At 30.1% G+C, this 19,232-nt stretch overlaps 1 protein-coding gene and 2 long non-coding RNA genes across 4 annotated transcripts in view; 1 reads left to right on the top strand and 2 right to left on the bottom strand.

Annotated features, from left to right (window-relative positions):
* The window catches only part of LOC108759780 (uncharacterized), a 2,813-nt gene extending 1,184 nt beyond the window's left edge, over positions 1 to 1,629 (top strand). Inside the window, exons 1-3 of one of the 2 annotated variants that reach the window (XR_001940047.1) lie at positions 307 to 322; positions 427 to 468; positions 1,111 to 1,629. This is a non-coding gene — a long non-coding RNA (uncharacterized LOC108759780). Of the gene's footprint in view, positions 1 to 306; positions 323 to 426; positions 469 to 1,110 lie in introns of those variants that run through there. The other variant, XR_001940046.1, reaches the window with a different exon arrangement.
* Positions 1,630 to 7,780: 6,151 nt separating this feature from the next.
* LOC108759805 (uncharacterized) lies at positions 7,781 to 8,616 on the bottom strand. Its single transcript, XR_001940052.1, has 3 exons — positions 8,522 to 8,616; positions 8,114 to 8,252; positions 7,781 to 7,924 (listed from the first exon to the last, which is right to left on the bottom strand). It is a non-coding gene; the product is annotated as an uncharacterized LOC108759805 (long non-coding RNA).
* A 1,077-nt stretch (positions 8,617 to 9,693) lies between these two features.
* LOC108759766 (uncharacterized) overlaps positions 9,694 to 19,232 on the bottom strand; it is an 18,066-nt gene continuing 8,527 nt past the window's right edge. Inside the window, exons 2-7 of the mRNA XM_018505380.1 lie at positions 17,534 to 17,708; positions 15,752 to 15,869; positions 15,494 to 15,638; positions 15,325 to 15,412; positions 14,644 to 15,040; positions 9,694 to 13,954 (exon numbers count right to left, since the gene is read on the bottom strand). Coding sequence (XP_018360882.1) covers positions 10,004 to 13,954; positions 14,644 to 15,040; positions 15,325 to 15,412; positions 15,494 to 15,638; positions 15,752 to 15,869; positions 17,534 to 17,708 — 4,874 coding nt within the window. The 3' untranslated portion in view covers positions 9,694 to 10,003. The remainder of the gene's footprint in view (positions 13,955 to 14,643; positions 15,041 to 15,324; positions 15,413 to 15,493; positions 15,639 to 15,751; positions 15,870 to 17,533; positions 17,709 to 19,232) is intronic.

Raw genomic sequence — 19,232 nt, 5'->3', positions numbered from 1 at the left:
TATAACATAATTATTAATTATATATAAAACATAGATATGTGTAAAATATTTAGAACATTATTCCCTTAATCTAATATTTGCCATGAAACAAATTAAATTTTATTTATACATAAAAAGAATAAAAGAAAATTAAATTTTAAGAATTGTCCTTTATGTAGGAAGCAATATTAAATTGTATATATGAAATTATTTAAAATATCACTTATATACTTATTATTTAAAATGTAACTTTTATATAATGTTAACATTATTTTCCACGAAATTATTGATATAAGTAATGTATTTAAATCATCTGTTTGAAGATACTATAATTAAAACTTGTGTAAGAAGATAGCGCCTTATTGGTTTAATAATTATTCATTAGTGTACATTATTATTATTGAATCATGTAATATTTATATTTACTGACATTTTTTTTATTTTCAGAGCTTATATCTATGTGTAGAAGAATATGAAAAAATGCAGTGGGTGAGTGTAATGTACATTTTATTATATAAAGCCTCTCATTTTAAAACTTGGCTCTATCTCCGCAACTTCAATCTTATAATTTTAAAAATAGACAAAAATTGCAGTTATCAGTTTCTGCTGTAATTATGAAAATTTACTTGTAGATTACGGAAACATTTTTAGCAATTCGTGTATACAATAACATATAATAAGAGAAATTTATGAAAGAGGCGTTTGTAAGACATAAATTTTAAACTGTAATAATTATTTTTTAATTCTGTAGATATAATTGGCACCAGATATTTTAATCTTCACATCGAATTGTTATTCATTATTATTTATTTTTATAAATATCAAATTTTTCTTGGTAATCTTTTATAGAGGTAACGAGTTTTGCAATGAGATCTCTAATATATTCCAGCTTGTGATCCGATTTTTCTCGAATATAAATATTCCAAATTTAAATAATTTTCATAATAGTTACGAAGTTAAAATATTCTTTAAAGTTTAAAGGATATTGATTGTAGATCTACTTACGATGTCATTTTTTAGATCTTATTTGATTAGAACATTGACATAAATTGTTAATATAGTAGAATTGGATCACAAAGGCCTAAATATAATAAATTATGTTTATCACATATGTGCATTTGTTTATTACAGCGTGATTGATTGTCGTTTATGCTCCTGAAGAGGTCGCCAATTTTTAACTACTTACGCTAAGTCGCCAATTTTTAACTACTTACGCTAAGTCGTAGTTCGATGATTGAAATAAAAATTGAACATATGATACCGAAAATTATTACATTAAAAGCTTTCAAAATGTTAAAACAACGATGTAGGGTTGCCACCTTTTTGAGTTTGAACCAAAAACTCCGGATTTTGAAGATTTATGTCCGAGTTTGGGTTTCGTTACTTCTCGAGGTTGCATAAAATGTAAAACATCTTATATAGTTTTTACCGAAAAAAATTCCCTGAATGTACAGCATTGGGAAAAAACTAAGAAGGGCGTTTCGAATAAGATGTATACATTACGATGTTATATTTATCGATGAACTGTTAAGAATTTTATAAATTTATCAAGAAATTTGAAAATATGGAGCTTGTTAAAACTGCAAATATTTATAGAAGTGAAGCCAATAAAAATAATAATTTATATATTTATTGTGTAATCGTGTACATCCCGGGAAAAAATGTTTCATATATATAATTATACATATATGTCCATGTATATAACATTTTTTCCCGGGATATTATTTATATAATTTATATATTTTCTGTTTCGTGATTGTCAAAATTTTGTTGCTTCTTATTATTTAATCATTTTTTTATCTTATAATATTTTTGGATTTTTCTTGTTTTGATAATTTTCATAAACCATCGTGTGTAATTTCATAAACGTTAACTTTTTTAGAGAGTTACGCATTTTAGACGAGCGTGTATAAACAATAATAAGATTAGAAATAAGACCGTTTAGAAACATTACTTTAAATATAAAGCGCCACTACGGTCTGAATGTTAAGATGTTGAACTATTATATATATTCATATTAAATAATGAAATAATTTCAGAAATTATAACATATCGGTTATTGCGAAGAATATTGCTAAGGTCTCGGTGGTCTAAAGGCTTAGGACACTCACACGGAATGCAAGAGATCCGGGTTCGATTCCCGGCCGAGGCAATATTTTTCGTAATAAGTTTATTACAGTTTTTTAAGATTAAATTTGGGAAATTTGGAGGGATTATTAACATTTCAGATTGATTGCGTTGAAAGTCCGACAACTATATAGGCACGCAATTATAATTTCTGAAATTAATTTATTTAATATGAATATATATAATAGTTCAACATCTTAACATTCAGACCGTAGTGACGCTTCGTATTTAAAGTAATGTTATTAACTTTTTTCTTTTTCTGATACCGAGTCAGAACGATCGTCTAGGTGGCAACGCTAACGCAATATAATTCGTACAGTTATTCAGACATAATGTATAAGATTAAAAGTTTATAAAGAAAGAAATATTTTTTAAGTTATGCTTAATTTATGATTGTATCATATGATCAAAAAGTATTTCTGGCAGATTTTTTTTTAATATGTATTTTATGTATATAGATATATACGTATATATTACGCACGTATATTACTTTATAGTTGCATTTATATATTACTTTATAGTTGCATTTAAATATTAAGTAAATCTATGAATAATGCGATATATGTGTTGAAAAGAAAGAGGAACTATTCTCAGTAGTAATATCATTTATTCTGGTAAAAGTTAAATTTCTGAGGTATATTTCCAAAGTTATTGCAGAAGTAGATTAATAGGGATGAACTAGTAAAGAATTTTATTACACGGATTATTATATTTAAAGAAAATACGTTTTACCTAAAATTTTAAATAAGGTGGAAATAATTAATGATTATATTAATTAGTAAAATTATTACTTTGAATATACCAGTATTGAATATTCGGCAATTTACAATTTGAAAAAGTCACATATACACAAACAGAATTAATAATAATAATTTTCGTATACTATATATTAACTAGTGTACACTGCTTTTCCTGTGTTTTTTTTTTTTAGCTTAATTTAATCATTAGCGAAATAATAGAACAGTATATGAAATTGAGTCGCTAAACATTTTATTGTGCGCGTTTATTGCTATTTGGCAATAAAAGGATATTTACTTCCTTATGTAATTTATTTTTACTGCACTTTTCTCTGATGCGTAAAAATCTGGACCAAATCATAATTTGTATGAAGTCTTTTAGTTGTTAAAGTTATTTTAATTAAATAACTTGGAATTTTATTAAAAAAACATAGTTTTATCAATATTATTTTGTGTATAATTATTAAATGAATTAATAATTTATTGTGTCTAGTCGATGAGGTTGACGAATTCTTCATACAAAGAGAAATCCTATGATATTTAGTATTAAAATTTAATTTGTATATTTCTTTGTCGATATCTAATGTAGAGACTGATTTTATGGTACCTCATATTTAGTACAAGTAGATAAAAATCCTCTTGATAAAGGAAGACGTATTACTGATATTAGTATTGAACAGTGTTCTAAGATTTGATGATGCTATCATAGATTATGATGTCAGAAAAATATTTATTCGAGTTTGTGAATATGTTCTTTCGTGAACAGATTCAGAAAATTAAGTTTTGAAAATGTGATATAAACACTACTTTGAGTTCAATAAACTATGTGAAAATACAGTTTCGAAACTTGTTTACAATTAGGTAGATAAAGTTATTGTGAATCATAGAAAATTATAAAGTATATTGCCTCGCATCTGACATTATAAGCTTAGTAACGAATCTTTAAGAAATACATTCCTATTTTTTTTCATATATTTTACAAAGTAAAATTACAAGATCATTGCTTGCCATATTATTGCTGTGAAGATAATCTACTTTTTATTAAATTTCCTTTAATTTTCAAATGCATTGAAAACAAGTATTCTTTAAAGACTTCATATTCTTTAAGACTTTTAGCAAGGTAGAAATGACACAAAGTAATTGTGCATAAATGTTTGCAAAATAGACGACAGCTATTTTAAATTGCATGTGTATAAGTTGCAGAAGAAAATATTTTATATTTCTAAAGTTGCATATTATAAGAGCATATACACAGAATGACATAAATTCGAGCACATGTTCCACGCCCTATGTAAATAGTAATGTATAAAAAGAAAGTGTGTGGAAATTTATTCTGTTGCGCTTATACCTCGAATATTTTATATTTATTGTAGACCTCACTTCACTGAATAGATCACTATTCTAAAAAAAAAAATATATATATATATATACATAATTTAATTCGAAAGATTGCATAATTTATAGTTTACAGCTAGTAGATAGTAAATAAATAAAATATATTCTCTAGAATAAAGTTTATCCGAGAGGAGGAGGATATTCTTACTAGTATTATATATATATTAAATAAATACAGTGCCCTGATACGTATATTGAAACGTATATTTTAAAAAATTGCATTCGCGCGTGCGAGTATATATAATTCAATATGATACATTTCAGTATATTACTAAATAATCGTTAACACATGAATAACAAATATCAGCTCTCTTAAGCAAGCAATAATATTGCTTTGTCATAGAATTAAATGATATCGCATTTGGTGAAGATTTATTTTTTGGGAATAGTGCAATGGAAGCTTTAAAACTGTTTCCTTTATTGCATTATATTGTACATGTTTTTGTTTAATGTACATGTCAGCGGTTTAAAACGTAATTCTAACCTCCCTTTTTCTGCAAATTTTATAGTAAAATGTTATTTATTTACAACTTCATCCTCTAGGCCTAAGAACACAGCTGTATCTTTTTTTTTCGTCATTCTTATATATACAAAATATTTATGTAATAAATACTGTATGTGTACTGTGTAAGGAACTTCTATCAAATTTGTTAAAAGAAGTCAAACCTGGTTATGCAGTTTATATGCGTAGGAGTTTCGAGATAATATACAAACTCATTATATGTCTATCAAATTATGCAAGTTATATTTTATTGTATTATATTTCTTTGTAAAGTATCAATATGAAAGGCAGAATATATTTAGACGATGCTTTCACATGATTTTGAAACAAGTTCATTCGCTTACCGCTCGTACTGCGTAAAATATTTAAGTATGCAGTTAGATTAATAAAGATATAATGATATTTAGTCAAATACTTTGTTAGTTATGTAATACATCTCCTAATTTTATCGAATTTAAATTTTTATGTATAAACCATTAATATTCTTTTTACAAGAGTATTCGTAAATTTTTATGTATAAGTTCAATAATTGTATATATATGTAGATCTATGATAAATTAATTTTCCTGTATTAATTGTGTTCTATGCGTAAAAACATTATATTGTGATAAGTTAAACCCACAATGTACAACAATGCAGAGACTGAAAAAAAGAATAAAAGTTCAATTTTTAATACATTCGAGTTATTCATTTATTACGCGCAATTATACAAAATCAATTGGAAAACTCAGTATTTGGTTTAGAAACATTTCGATAATCTAGTCAAAAAGAAATACTATTTTCATTAAAATGCAGAATTTGTATTTCTATATGCAAGAGCATTAAATTACTACTATCATTTTAGAAGCATTCAATACATTTTCTCTCACTATGTATATTTAATTCGTAAATACTTGTTTTATTCTCTAGCATAGGATATAGAATATATATGTATGTGGAAAAAATGATACTAAAATCTCATTAATCTTGTTTGCATAGAAAAGTGATTGCAATATAACGGCGTAATAAACACATTCGGATTTGACCAACATGTACCTAAAAATATTTACAGATCTTGGGCGATGTTTATTATTGACGTAATAAAAATGCTTTACTAAAATTGAAAGAAAAAGTTGTGAATAATTAGACACACTTGTAAAATAAATTAGTATCTCTGAATAAAGAAGGTATCTGTAATTATATGAACTAACGAACATTATAAGCTTGCCGAATATTTTTTCGCTTTTACCCTGTTCAGAGGTATGTTCTCTATATACTCTATTTTTAGTTAATAAGTATACATACTTATGTAAAATATAATGAACCCGATGCTGCAAGCATCAAAAGCATATTAATTTTACCCTGTTGTGTGAGAGTTTCTAACATTTCTATTCTTATTTCATAGGTAATAGCGATGAATCTATAGTTCCAGTGAGTATAATATATAGAAAGAGGTAAATATAATAGTATTATCATATGTGCAGTATATTCACCTCGATTTTATGCAGTCGACATTTTATGTAATGCACATAATGTACAAATATAGGTAAATACAGGTTTATTTATCATATTATACGAAAGAGATGTTCTACGCATACACAATACTGAATTTTTGATGAACACGAATTAATGAGGCATCTGATGTAAAGTATTTTACTATACTAACTTGATTAATGTTTAAGACGTCAGACTTTCCTTAATAAATGTTTTATGCGTACAATAATGTATTTATGATTAATGATCTATATATATTCGATCCATATGTATGAAGACTTTTGGCAATTTTGATGAACTAATTATTTATAGCTATAGTAACTTATAAATTTGTGTTAAACTTAAGCCTATCAGACTTATCGCATTGTAAATTAATAAATAAATAACAATAAGAATCATTATCGGTAAACGTAACAATAAAAAATCATTATCGGTAATGAAAAAGACGCGTCTTTCAGTCAAGTGTAAGAAATATAATTTAAAATCTAGTTGAAATAGTTGAAAATAAGGAAACAGTATTGTAGTAAACATAAAAGGTATAGCAGTCTATAATAAAAAAAATCTCTAACTACAATCATTTATATGAAGACGAATAAATGTACAATGATGACAAGTGTGACAGTGACAAGTAATCTATCGAATAGACTACTTAACAAGGTACATTTTCTTTTTGTACAACAAAATGTTAGCTACCGCTTAGCTAATGATCACAGATATGAGATCAGGTATAGGGATATGGCACTGAAGTTATGCATTACTTGAACCAAATCTATCTCGAAATAATTGAACGTAGTTAGAACATTTATATTAGAATAAAATAGTGACGCTGACTGGTTCAGGTTTAACACAGGGACTGCAATGTGACTTAATTTGTTCAGATCAGATACACATAACAAAAAGAGTTTAATAGTAATAGATGCTCTGAAACCATTAACATAAGATATACATATAGAATTGAGTGAGCATGAGCATTTTTTTTTCATAAGAACCATTTACAATATAATATATAACATTTAAAAAATTATATCCTTAAAAATGTATCTCATAAAATTCAGGTTAAATTTAATATAATTTAATTAAATGCTATATATTAATGTTAACCAGTTCTTAAAGTAAGACTCCAGATATATGAACTGAAATACTAAATAATTACATAGGAACAAGCTATACGATGCTTGCTAGTTGTAAAGCTTTTCTATCTTGGTAACTATCGATATCTAAATTGTGCATTTTTCCTTGCATGCCTCAGTTTCATTTTATTTATCAAGCTCGATTAGGTCATTTTATTTTTTAGAATACGTAGCTCGTGTAGCCCTCGCGTAGCTCGTGTTTTAACGAAAGATGGACATTTGTATTACAAGAAAAATATATGAATTACTTTCAATTATGTAGCATACTATCTCTTCTTTTTTTTCAACGGGACCTGAAGTTTCTTGTTATACGAATCGGCTGACTACTCTACTTATTTTGATAGGTACCTGTATGTATATAAGTTTATATTAAACAATAGCTTTTTTCTTGATATAATATAGGGCTGCGTCTCTATATATAATAAGAGGACAGATTATAAAGTGGAAGAAATTAAACATTTCCAGTTTTTATAATTGTACGGCAATACAAATAATTTTGCACCATTTGGCGAATTTATTGACATTATGTGCTTGCATTAAACACTTGCCCAAAGTTACTCAAGTATAAGCGGATAATTAATCTGAAATATAAGACATATGTTACATATAAAATTGTGTAAAATCGTATATGTATCTCTATGAAATTATTACAAATTGGAAAAACTACAACACCATAAGACTATGAAATGTGATATCTAAATTTTGGTATCACAGATACTTATAATACAAAATTTTACGTATATACGTATACATAATTACTGTAGAATTACCTATGCAAACATGCTCCTGATACGTCGTGTATCCTGTTTGTGTTCAATGAAAATTTGGATTTTTGAATACACTTTTAACTTTCAATCGTCAACCTGGTCGTATTATATTCCTGAATTTAAATTTGTATTCTTCAGGAACCTGGAGGAGAATTCACATATAATTATCATCATAAATTATTCATGCATAATAAGATACAATAATATCTATAGTGTTTTTCTAAAATTGTAATAACTATAAAAGAAAAGTAACGTATAACATAATGATAATAATAATAAAAATTAATAATCTATACAAACACATTTATACATAATATTTTTGATATGTTTGATTTTATATCATTTTGTTTAAACATTTTATATATCAGCAAACAAGTCATTAAACTATGCTATTATATAAGATAACCTTACCTTTAAAAAATGATACTACTTCAAAATACGTTTCCACCAAATAAGTTTCTGTTTGGCATTGATTATGTATGTACAAATATATATATATATGTATATACATATTCATACAGAAAACACTATACAGAAACTTTAATTTTATTTTACAAAAATTTAAAGAAATTTTATGCTTAAGAAAGTTATAGCTTGCGACAGACGTCGCTGCAACCATGACAATAGAAAAACATTAAAATTTAAATATTATCTTACAAAGCCTTATATCAATTACAATATCGCAAGAGTAGAGAGAAACGATGTTTAACCATAGTTTTAGACATACTCAGTTATGTTAGTAACAAAAATTCAAAGCGTGAAATTTTACCGTGTGAAAAACGCAATCAACAATATATAGTCTACGGTTAAGTTCGTCTTGCTCGCTTCTATAACAGTGTCGCTATTTGAATTAACGTTTTAGTTAAAGTTTAAAGAAAAAGTATAATTTCTAACAAAAATGTCATCATTATATAGGAATATTTATTTGATTAAAAAAAAGGTAATCTAACGAAAGCACTATCGTAAACTTACTTTCAGCTAACAATGAGGGATCCACTTGTGACTACATATATATTGTCAGTTTTTATTTGATAAAAATTTTATGCTTCGATGAAAACTTTTTTAATTATGAATCATCAAAGTTTAAATATCGTCGATTTTACCGACCTTGTATCGATGAATTGAGTTGTTATATTTACTTATATAAAGCGGCAAGAATATATCTTAAAACTTAAGAGAAACTTTATCAAATTAAAAAAAACTTACAATATCGATATGGTCGCAAGTGGGTATCTCATAAGACAAACGCGATATTGCAAATTTAAATGTTAACGAATAAAAAACGAAAAAAGAAATTCAAGAGAGAGAGAGAACAAGAAAAATATTTTATAAACGTATCTCAAATGATCCAAGGAACTATATTAAATTGAATACAAAATTATATTAAATTGTGTTATCAAATAGAATATTGTAAAGAAATAATTTATTGAAAATTTAATTTTAAAGGATAAACATATTTGACACGTATTTTTCATATTTTTAACATAATTTAACAATAATTCTATTTTGAATTGTAGTGATAAATCATGTGATCGCAACAAAAATGTTGACGCTTACTGTCACAACTAGGAACGTCTAAACTATGATTTAACGGAATAAAATTCTCTACAACTTGCTTCTAGCGATATCTAACCAAACATCAAAAATATTTTATGCAGATGTCTTCTATATATAGCTAATGTAATTCTTCGCTGATGCTAATCTTGAACACGCTGCTGAACGATCTATCTCTAAATCTTCTAGGACGAGTTATTTTTCGCTTCCGTTTTGTACATATATTTACACAGATTTACAGTGCCACAGCTTGAAGAACACATTTGTCCTCTATACAGGTTGCTTCCATTTTCTCTTTCATTTTTACAGCAGTGACTTCTCGTAATGAAATAGTATTGATCATCGACTAGTCTTCTTACGTCTTCGTTTTGACTCACCGGACGGATTCCATTCTGGATCAACATCGGTGTAACAATAATTTACCTTAGGAACGTTTCTTTTTGAGCTTCTTGTTTGTCTAATAGACGACTGCGTTTTTTTCGCCTTTTTACACGCGCTATCCTGTTCGATCGTCTCCGTTGTTATATGTTTCAGAGATGTTGGATTTGTGATGTCTCTGCGCTGCGCAGGTGTCCTGTCCTGACAACTTTCTAGGCACACTGCGTTAGGCTGCTCACCATTCGGTCGAAACTGACGCTCGTGATTTCTTGTACTTTCTTTCGTAAGATTATGTGTATTAGAAATGTGGATATCTTTGTAGTAATTCCTTCGCACTATATTCGAATTGAAGTGATAGCTGCCGTGTGGATTATCCTCTTCATTAGAGGATAATTCATATGACTTAATGATTTGCGTGGGATGTTTTTGTGTACCATCTATCTTTTCTAAGGCTGCTATGGACATCATGGGAATTCCAGGATAGTTATCCAATTTCTCTGTCTTGATAGGTACCTTCTCATATGCCATTGACATCATGGCATGAGCTTTCAATCTCTTTTTCAACGGCAACGTGTTCTCCATATCTTTCTTGAATAACTTCTCTGACTCGCACGGCATATCCAGCTTCTCCAACGTATTATTTTGTAGTACTCTTTTACGCAATATTTGATCGTCGTATAATTTACTTATTACCGCTTCGCTTTTTGTCCTATCGTGCTCTTGGACGGCGGATGTTTGTACTGATGAATGTGTGGGCAAAAAATAAGAATTACTTTCAATGCAAGACACGTGGGAGTCTGTGGCCGGGTGTATACACTGTCTGCAATGCGTGACTATGTCATACGTACAATTTAGACATGAGCAGTGTGATCTCCCGCATGAATTTGCGGACTTCGTGTGGGAATGGAGCGAAGTAGTAGAATTAATTTGTAAACTACACGACACGGAGGTGCAATGCTTGTGATACGGCATACACAGATCTGTGCCGGCAGCGCAATTTCCGTAAATCGAAGATATTGTCGTGGGATGAGTGACCGGAATATGTAACGAATGTTGCGGGTCAATTACTTCATGCGGATGCGAATGTATTCCGTTGCACCCTTGTATTCCACAATTAGGCGCAATGTGATTGCTGAACTCTTGCTTAATGTTCTGCCTATAAGTAAGAATGGACTTGGATTTTCGTTTATCAACCGACTTGCTAATGCTAACATTCGCAACGTTCGTGTCCTGATAGATTTGCGACGTCGCAGGTAACACGTCGGCTGACAATGAACCTTTCTTACCGTAAGATTTCATTTCTGTGATGCTCATTAAGCTGCTTTCCTCCTCAGGCTCGATTTTTATACCTTTGTTCCTTCCGACGGAATATTTATTTTCTTGGCACGATAATTCCTTATTGTATTGCGGTAGATCCAAATTAAACGAAATATGCTCTGACGTATTAACAACTTCAAACGATGCATAATCTTCCGGTGGAATCATCCAGCTCTTTTCTTTAATTGGACAACTGTCATCGTCGCTGTTATGATCTCGTGCATTTTCCACTGCTTTATTAATAATGTATAAATTACTATTGGGAGACTTTTGTAAGAGCACGACTGTTTCACCGTTTAATATAACGTTCGTATTTTCCTTTATTGACTGCACATTGTTTTCTACCATACTTAAATTGTTGGATATCGTGTCTGTTTCGTAATTGAGAGTAGTTTCAACAATATGCGAAACGCTATTGCTTGGATCGTTTTCGCGGTCATCGGGATCAGTTGTCGATGTCACTTCAACATGAAGCGCTACTTTGTCTAATGCGTCTTCTGGATAAATTCCAACTATTCTATTGATAACTTCAGTGGATGGATTCTCCAAAATTTGAGAAACGGTATTCGATGAATCATTGGTATCAGCTTCATCATCCGTAGTTTGATTATTAGGAGAATTTCTTAACGATGCATAATCCTTGACTTTGATTTGTTCGTATTTTAAATCACGTTCGGTTTTTAGATGAGATGCATGCTGACTTGCGATAACATTGGCTAATAATGAAAGCCCATCTATATTATCATGTAATTCTGAATCTTGAATGATACATTTATCCCCCGATGAATCTTGAATATTTTTCATATGTGATATCTTGTATGATTCTTTCGGTGATTTATGATCATGCATTTGGTCAACTTTTTTGCACAGTACAGAAGATCTTTCTACTAATTCCTCTATATTACATTCTCTACTACAATTCCTGTTCGATTCAATTTCTACATTTTCTTTATGATCTGCTTTCAAATCGATATCATTGACTTTTTCATCTTTTGAACACAGTGACATGTCAAGGATATTAGAAATATTTTTCTTATCAGCTGTGTGATTTTCAAAAATAGTTTCTTTGATTTTACAATTAGGGAATCTGCTATCCTTTACGTTATCGCTTACTTCGACACAAGTATCAACTTTTAAATTTGTTTGTACATTAGAATGGTCTCCATTCGTTATATTAATACTTACGGTATTATTTGCAATATCGTGACTTGTTGATACATACTTATCTTGAGATTCAGATTTCTGTGGGTGCCTTGTATTTTCAGTAATGCATGATTGTTGCAACCGCTCAGATTCTGTTGCATCGTTTATTAATATTTCCACATTACTTACAGTTGTTGTAGTAAGGGTTTCGGCTACTGTCGTAGAAACTGCAAATTTCTTTTTACTTAATTCACTATGAACTGTAGTTGATTTCAAACATTGTATTTTACAGATATCTTCCTGCACACATTTCTCATTGTTACCAACATCTTCCGTTCTTTCATCATTTGTTTCATTCTGTATGTTGTTTTTGCAGTGCGTGCGCTCCAGAGATGAAACTACCTTTGGGAATAATTTATCTTTAGTTGTACTAAGATAGTTAGTATTATGATTAGAGCTATCATCTTCATCTTTGGAATTATCTTGGGCACATATCGAAGGAGTATTTACAGCTTTAGAGTGCTCTGTTCCTAAATCACAGATTTTTCTTAAACTTTCAACTCTTTTATAGGTTTCACTTTCAGGCGGAGTATCTTTTTCCATCAGTCGTTTAATCACAGTCTGTGTATTATCCCTATCACTTATTTTCTCATTATTCTTTGCTTTCAAAATATTAACATCATGACATTTGCTAACTTTATTAGCGTCATTCGAAATATCCAATAATGAATTTTTTGAAGCTTTAGGTTTATTAGACTGTGGTCTATCAACAATTACAGAAGAAGAAACTGTGCAGTGCAGCATATCAACAGTTTCACTTTTGTCACTGCTATTCGTATCTACCGATTGTTTTGTAGATATTGTATTATTACCATTGACTGATGTATTTTTATGTTTTGCATCAAGATGCATGGATTTTATTTGTTCGTTATTTAACTTTATGTCCTGTATCGTAGATGAACTCGAATCATTCTTCAAAGTTGTATTTTCTGTGGCATGTACAGATTGAAGCAAATCTTCCAATTGTTGATTAGTTATCTTCTTCAAAGAATTTTTCGCTTTTTGTTGTTTCTTAATCTTCCGTGACGCTCTTATCGACTTCGCGTCAAATTTCTTCTTAACTTCTTCGAGCCACGCAACTTTTCTGGATTTCCTTTTCTTTATGCATCGTTCGAAAGCGACGTCAGTTGTAAGATCGATTAGTACAATCTTATTAGATTTTTTAGCCTTCTTCCGTGGAAGCACTTCTGGTTTCACCGATTTAGAGATAGTCCGTGTTACAGAAATATTTGTAGAAATTGTGCCTAAAGGTTTAACACTTGTTTGTTCGATTAAATTTGAAGAATTTAAATTATCTGATACAACAGAATTACTTTCTACATCTTTATCTGAAGAAACAAGTTTATTTTCAATACACTTTGTATTTTTATTTTCGCGTGATGTAACTTCCAGCTAAAAATATATATATATATAGTTCATTATTTCCTTGTCAAAAAATATCAATCCTGTTACCTTTATGCAAATCTTTTCTTAATAAAAGAAAAAAAAATTGTAATAAAAATTCTTTCTTAAATTCTTTTTTAAAATATTTTACATGTACAACTTTACTCATTACATATATGAAGCTCTACTAATTACGGCAACAAGCTAAATAAAGATTCTATGTATAAAGGTTTTCTGATAATTTGCATAAAAGTAATTTTTTATTTGTACATATAAATAAGATTCAACATAATTTTTTAAACGGAAATAGTTTTAGAATTATATAAAAACATATACAATATTTATAAGAAACATGATAGAGCGTAACATATATAAGATAATTTACGGTGATACTCGTTAATGATTCTTAAGATTTTTTTGTGTGAAATTCACATGCTCAGATAAGGCACATTGCACTAAAGTAAAAGTATCAATGCTATTTCAAATATCAATGCTATATTGTCGAAATTGACATAATTCTACATGCACTACTATATTATGAGGTATGAATGTCGGAGAATTTGATTGCTCAGTTTTAAATATTTCTTATTTAAAAACTACTGTAGTCTCGTTATTTTAATATTAGAATTTTTATCTTAAAGTAATTTCAAAAGTATATCATTAATGAATATCACAACAAGTCTCAAGTACGTACGTACCAATGAAGTCTTCTTGGATGAGCTTGGAATTGTAGCATTTTCACTTTGTTGCTGGCATATAGTTGCATTTTCACTTTGCTGCTGGCATGTATCTCCTCTGCTCTCTTTACAGAACTGTATAAATTTTTCACAGCATTTTTTTATATCAAATTTCCGCCGCATCAGATATTTTGCTGAATATTTTGGTTGACACTTTGGCACTTTCGGTAATATATCTTTTAACACGCATGGTGGGAAAGCCGCTGGTGGTGTTCCCAGAGAGGCAATTGCGGTTGTAGTAATGTCATTTTTTGCAGTTAAATTGCTATTTATTTTTTTCCAAAGACAATAAATAAGAAGATAACGAATATACATAATATTTGATTTGGGATGCTTTGGAATATTTTTAATTACTTTTCTGAAATCAAATAAAAGAAATAGATATAACGACATGAAAAACTTTGAAATATATAAAATTATATAAAAAAGAAATATATTTCGCATTTAATATCAATTATGTTGAGAGTGATAAACTAAAATCTATTTTAATAAAATTACATAAAATACATTCGCATTTTGGATGATATACGTATATAAAATCTGTATGTTTTGTAATTCATTGTTGAATAATGATGTAAATAATGTAGCAAAATATCGATAGTTTCAAATAAAATTTCGTACATTCCTATATTGTATACTTACGTTATTATCGGGTCTAAAATACGATGATAACCCTGGCACATGCGTTGTGTTTTTATCAAAGTATCTAACAAATGCTCTGTGGAATGTTCTAGATAAAATATAGAAAAATTTTATTATCATTAAGTTTCAGTGAATTAAGTATAGGGTACGTAACGTTTAAAATACATACCTAAATATACATAAAGACAAGAAATAAGTCTTGTGCAAATTCTGTTATGACCTTCTTTACTTTTTTTTGAAGCTTTTAATTCCATATCTATATACAACGCCAATAAATCGGACATATTATTTAAGTAAATAGATTTATTACGGTCCTGAAAAATAATGAATCTCGTTTGTTTAAATGTGAAGGGTTACTACAAAACGCTGTGTGCATAGAGTGAAAAGAGGATTATACAAATATAACATAATAGGCTGCTAAACTTACCTCAGAAAGCTCGCGATAGATATATAAGAACAAAAGTAAGGTTTCACTAATAGAATCCTTCAACTTTGCTGCTCGTAAAGGCTTTGTATAACATTCATTCACACTGATACTTACATTTCTGTAATAAAAATATGAGATATACATCTGCTGTAGAACAAATGTATAATATTGAAGTTAGATGTTTAGTATGTAACATTAAAATATATTTCTGTATACATTAATTACAACTTGAATTGTGCAGATAATTAGTAATAAATATGTTTAAATAATTACCTAAAGCAAATATGTATATGTATGTGTGTAAAAATATATAGCTCATAACACATTAATCTAATTTTTAAAAAAAATTTATTTTTAAAAATTAAATATTATCCAGCGAGAAATGAGTCATCGAATTGATGTCAAATCGATATCGATACGATGTTTTCAACACCAATTTGACGTCGATTCGACGTTTAATTGATGATCTCTCATTTCTTGCTGAGTAATTAACAATTTATTCATAAAGTATAAAATAGACTGTATATGTTTCTTAAAATTATATATACCAAAAAGATGTGTATTAATTATAGAAAATATATCATCTGAAAAATAAGCGAAAATTAAAAGTTCCATTGTTTGAATGCTCAAAAAGTATTCGTACAGTTAAGAAATTTAGCTTATAATATCAGAAATACATGCGAAGCTCATTTGTATACGTTAGAACAGAATATATTCATTGTATAAAATTGCTAATTAATGTTTATTTTCTACAAATAAGACTTTTTTCATAAAAAAGTTCCTTGTACGAATACTTTTTGCTCTCACTGTATATGTTTTCAGTAATCTATAAATAAATCTTTGCGTGTTTGTAAATTATATTACTACGTAAATGATAAAATCCATTAAACGATTAAATAAAATTAAGAAAAATTCTTTTACAGTTTTAACATCGTCTTGTAGAATAGATAAGACAATATTTTTTCGACCTTCAGACACAATCTGATTAAGCTATTGAGAGGGTCAATGCAATAGCATGATGACCCTCAAGATCAGTTCAATAATGATATCGTATAGAGGAAGTGCGTGGAACGCATGTAGCTAATGTTTTTCAATTTAATGAAAAAGAAGCAACAGTAAGCTATTCAGCATGATACATGTATTTAAAAAATTATTACATTAAAAAAGTCTGTTAATTTCATTTTGTCCTAAGAATTGTTGCTATATTGTCTCGTTTAAAGTTTTTAATTACAGACATCACATTCTACTTAGAAAATGCATTAAAAGTTTAAGATCATTATTATCTTTGCATTTGCAATTGAAAATTATTAAATTTACCGCTTCTAAAACAATTTTTAATTTAAATTGTAACTATATATGAAAATCCTTTTTTATTAAAAAAAACATTATTATATTGTCGTTAAAATGTAACTCTTTTCTTTTATTACAATTTATATTATAGCTATTTATTAAAATAATTATCTTTTCAGGAAAATTATTTTAATACAAAAATACGAGATATTATAAAAACATATATTTTATTAATTTAATAATCAAATATTAATACCATAAGAACATTGCTCGGCTGGATATAATCTGATTGAAAGTTTTCCAAAGTTATTTAATAACTCAATTTCATATAAATAAATCTGTTGCTTATTTTTAGATATGGATATCAATTATTACTACACATCGAACGTATATAATAATACATGCAATACCTAGTATTGTGACACCAGTGCTCAGGATGATAATACTGGTGAACTGCGTACAGTATTACATAAAATACCGAATGTAAATTACCTGATATAGTACTGCATAAGCTCTGCCAAAGAAGCCATACTTTTTTTTGCGTATATACATTTGCACATTTTTTTAAATTCTGAGACCCATGGAAATAATTCTACAGTTGTTGATTTTGCATCGTCACTGTTTTGTTTAGACCCTTCTCCATTGTTAAACATTGCGTTTTTGATATCTACATCAATCCAGACGTTTGAATTTTTTAATAAGTATGTTTCAGTCAGAACAACGCGTTCTCGAAACGTTTACCGAGAGCGGCGAAAGATGTATAAAGACATTAAATATCGATTGACAGAATACCAAGTATCTCCGTCGCAACTAGAAGATTGCATTTTACCGATTACCGAAGCATTCCGGAGAAAACGATAGCCAACTAATGATGATATCGTGCCATATTATATCGGATGATTTATTAAAGTTAGCAAAATCTATTAGTAGCAAATCTACTAGTTTCATTCATTCGAGCATTTTGTCGGAATTCGTCGCGTCGATGAAAGAAAGAAAAAAAAGCAAGTTCTCAGCGGTGCGCACAAAGATCGATAATTGTTACATCCTCTTAAGTATAATAATCCACACACGTCTCTAAACTCTGCCCATCATTTTCTTACAAACCCTGACCATTCTTAACATCTGCTGCGGCAGGTGCCGAGAAAGAGAGAGACCCATAATGGTCTGAGACGATAAATTGTCTAAAAGCCGGTTGTATATTTCTGTAACGTTCACAGCTGAATGCCACGTTTTCCGAGTCGTTTCACTGTGTGTAGTTTTCGAGGGAGGGTGAGAGAAACGTGAACCCCGACAGTCTCACGCGTGCTTCCCCAAGTCACCATGAAAAACCGACTTTCAAAACTTGTGAAACTTTTACGACCGCTTTCCGAAATTCCTGAATTGAAGATCGTATCGATCGGCCGCTCACGAAACACCGGTACGAGAGCCGACAAAAGCAATGTCGTCGTAGAGAAAGAGCAGCGGACACGCCGATAGTAAATCTCCGAACTCCGAAGGACGTATCGATTGTGTCTTGGAAGGACATCGGGGCCGACCAGCGCAGCGAATTCGTGGAATACCCTCGGCGACGTTTGCGCGACTCCCCGACTCCCCGTCGTAATTATTCTCAGGAGGCGAGAGCGAGGCAAACGTCAGATGCGCCGAAACTAATTGCGAGACGTGCGTCGATCTCGGAGCACGAGATTCCAGCGTGACGAACAGGAGCGCGTTTTCATTTTCGTCCTTGGAATGAAAACACGCGGTCGTTCCCTCATCTCACGGTCGACGGCACCACACACTTTCGGTTTTCGAGTCACGTCCACGTCGGCACCCCCGCCGTCGTGCGTCGGCGTCGGAAACTCCATCGGGTTTCTCGCGGTCGTCACGCGGGTAACGTTTACGTTTACACTCGGGAGTCTCTCGGGACGCGGCGGGGCGCGTAGTCCGGACGGAGTACAGGTTGAATGACAGCGGCGACAAACGGCGAATCGATCGCGACGAGATCTCTCTCTCTCTCTCTCTCCCTCTCTCTCTCTCTCTCTCTCTCTCTTCCCTTGGCTCAAGCACGGAATCTCGAGCGGTCGTAATCACGCTCTCGGTAAACATTCGATCGACGTCTCGTTCCACGGTCGTTCCTAGCGAACACGCGCGAAGGCACGGACGGTGACACGTTGCTCGCACGCGCCACGCACGCGGCGCGGCGCGGCGAAGA

This window comes from Trachymyrmex cornetzi, unplaced genomic scaffold (assembly GCF_001594075.2).
Source record: "Trachymyrmex cornetzi isolate Tcor2-1 unplaced genomic scaffold, Tcor1.1 scaffold205, whole genome shotgun sequence".
NCBI lineage: Eukaryota > Metazoa > Arthropoda > Insecta > Hymenoptera > Formicidae > Trachymyrmex > Trachymyrmex cornetzi.
The sequence above is the reverse complement of the archived record's forward strand: the minus strand, read 5'-3'. Positions and strand labels throughout refer to the sequence as shown.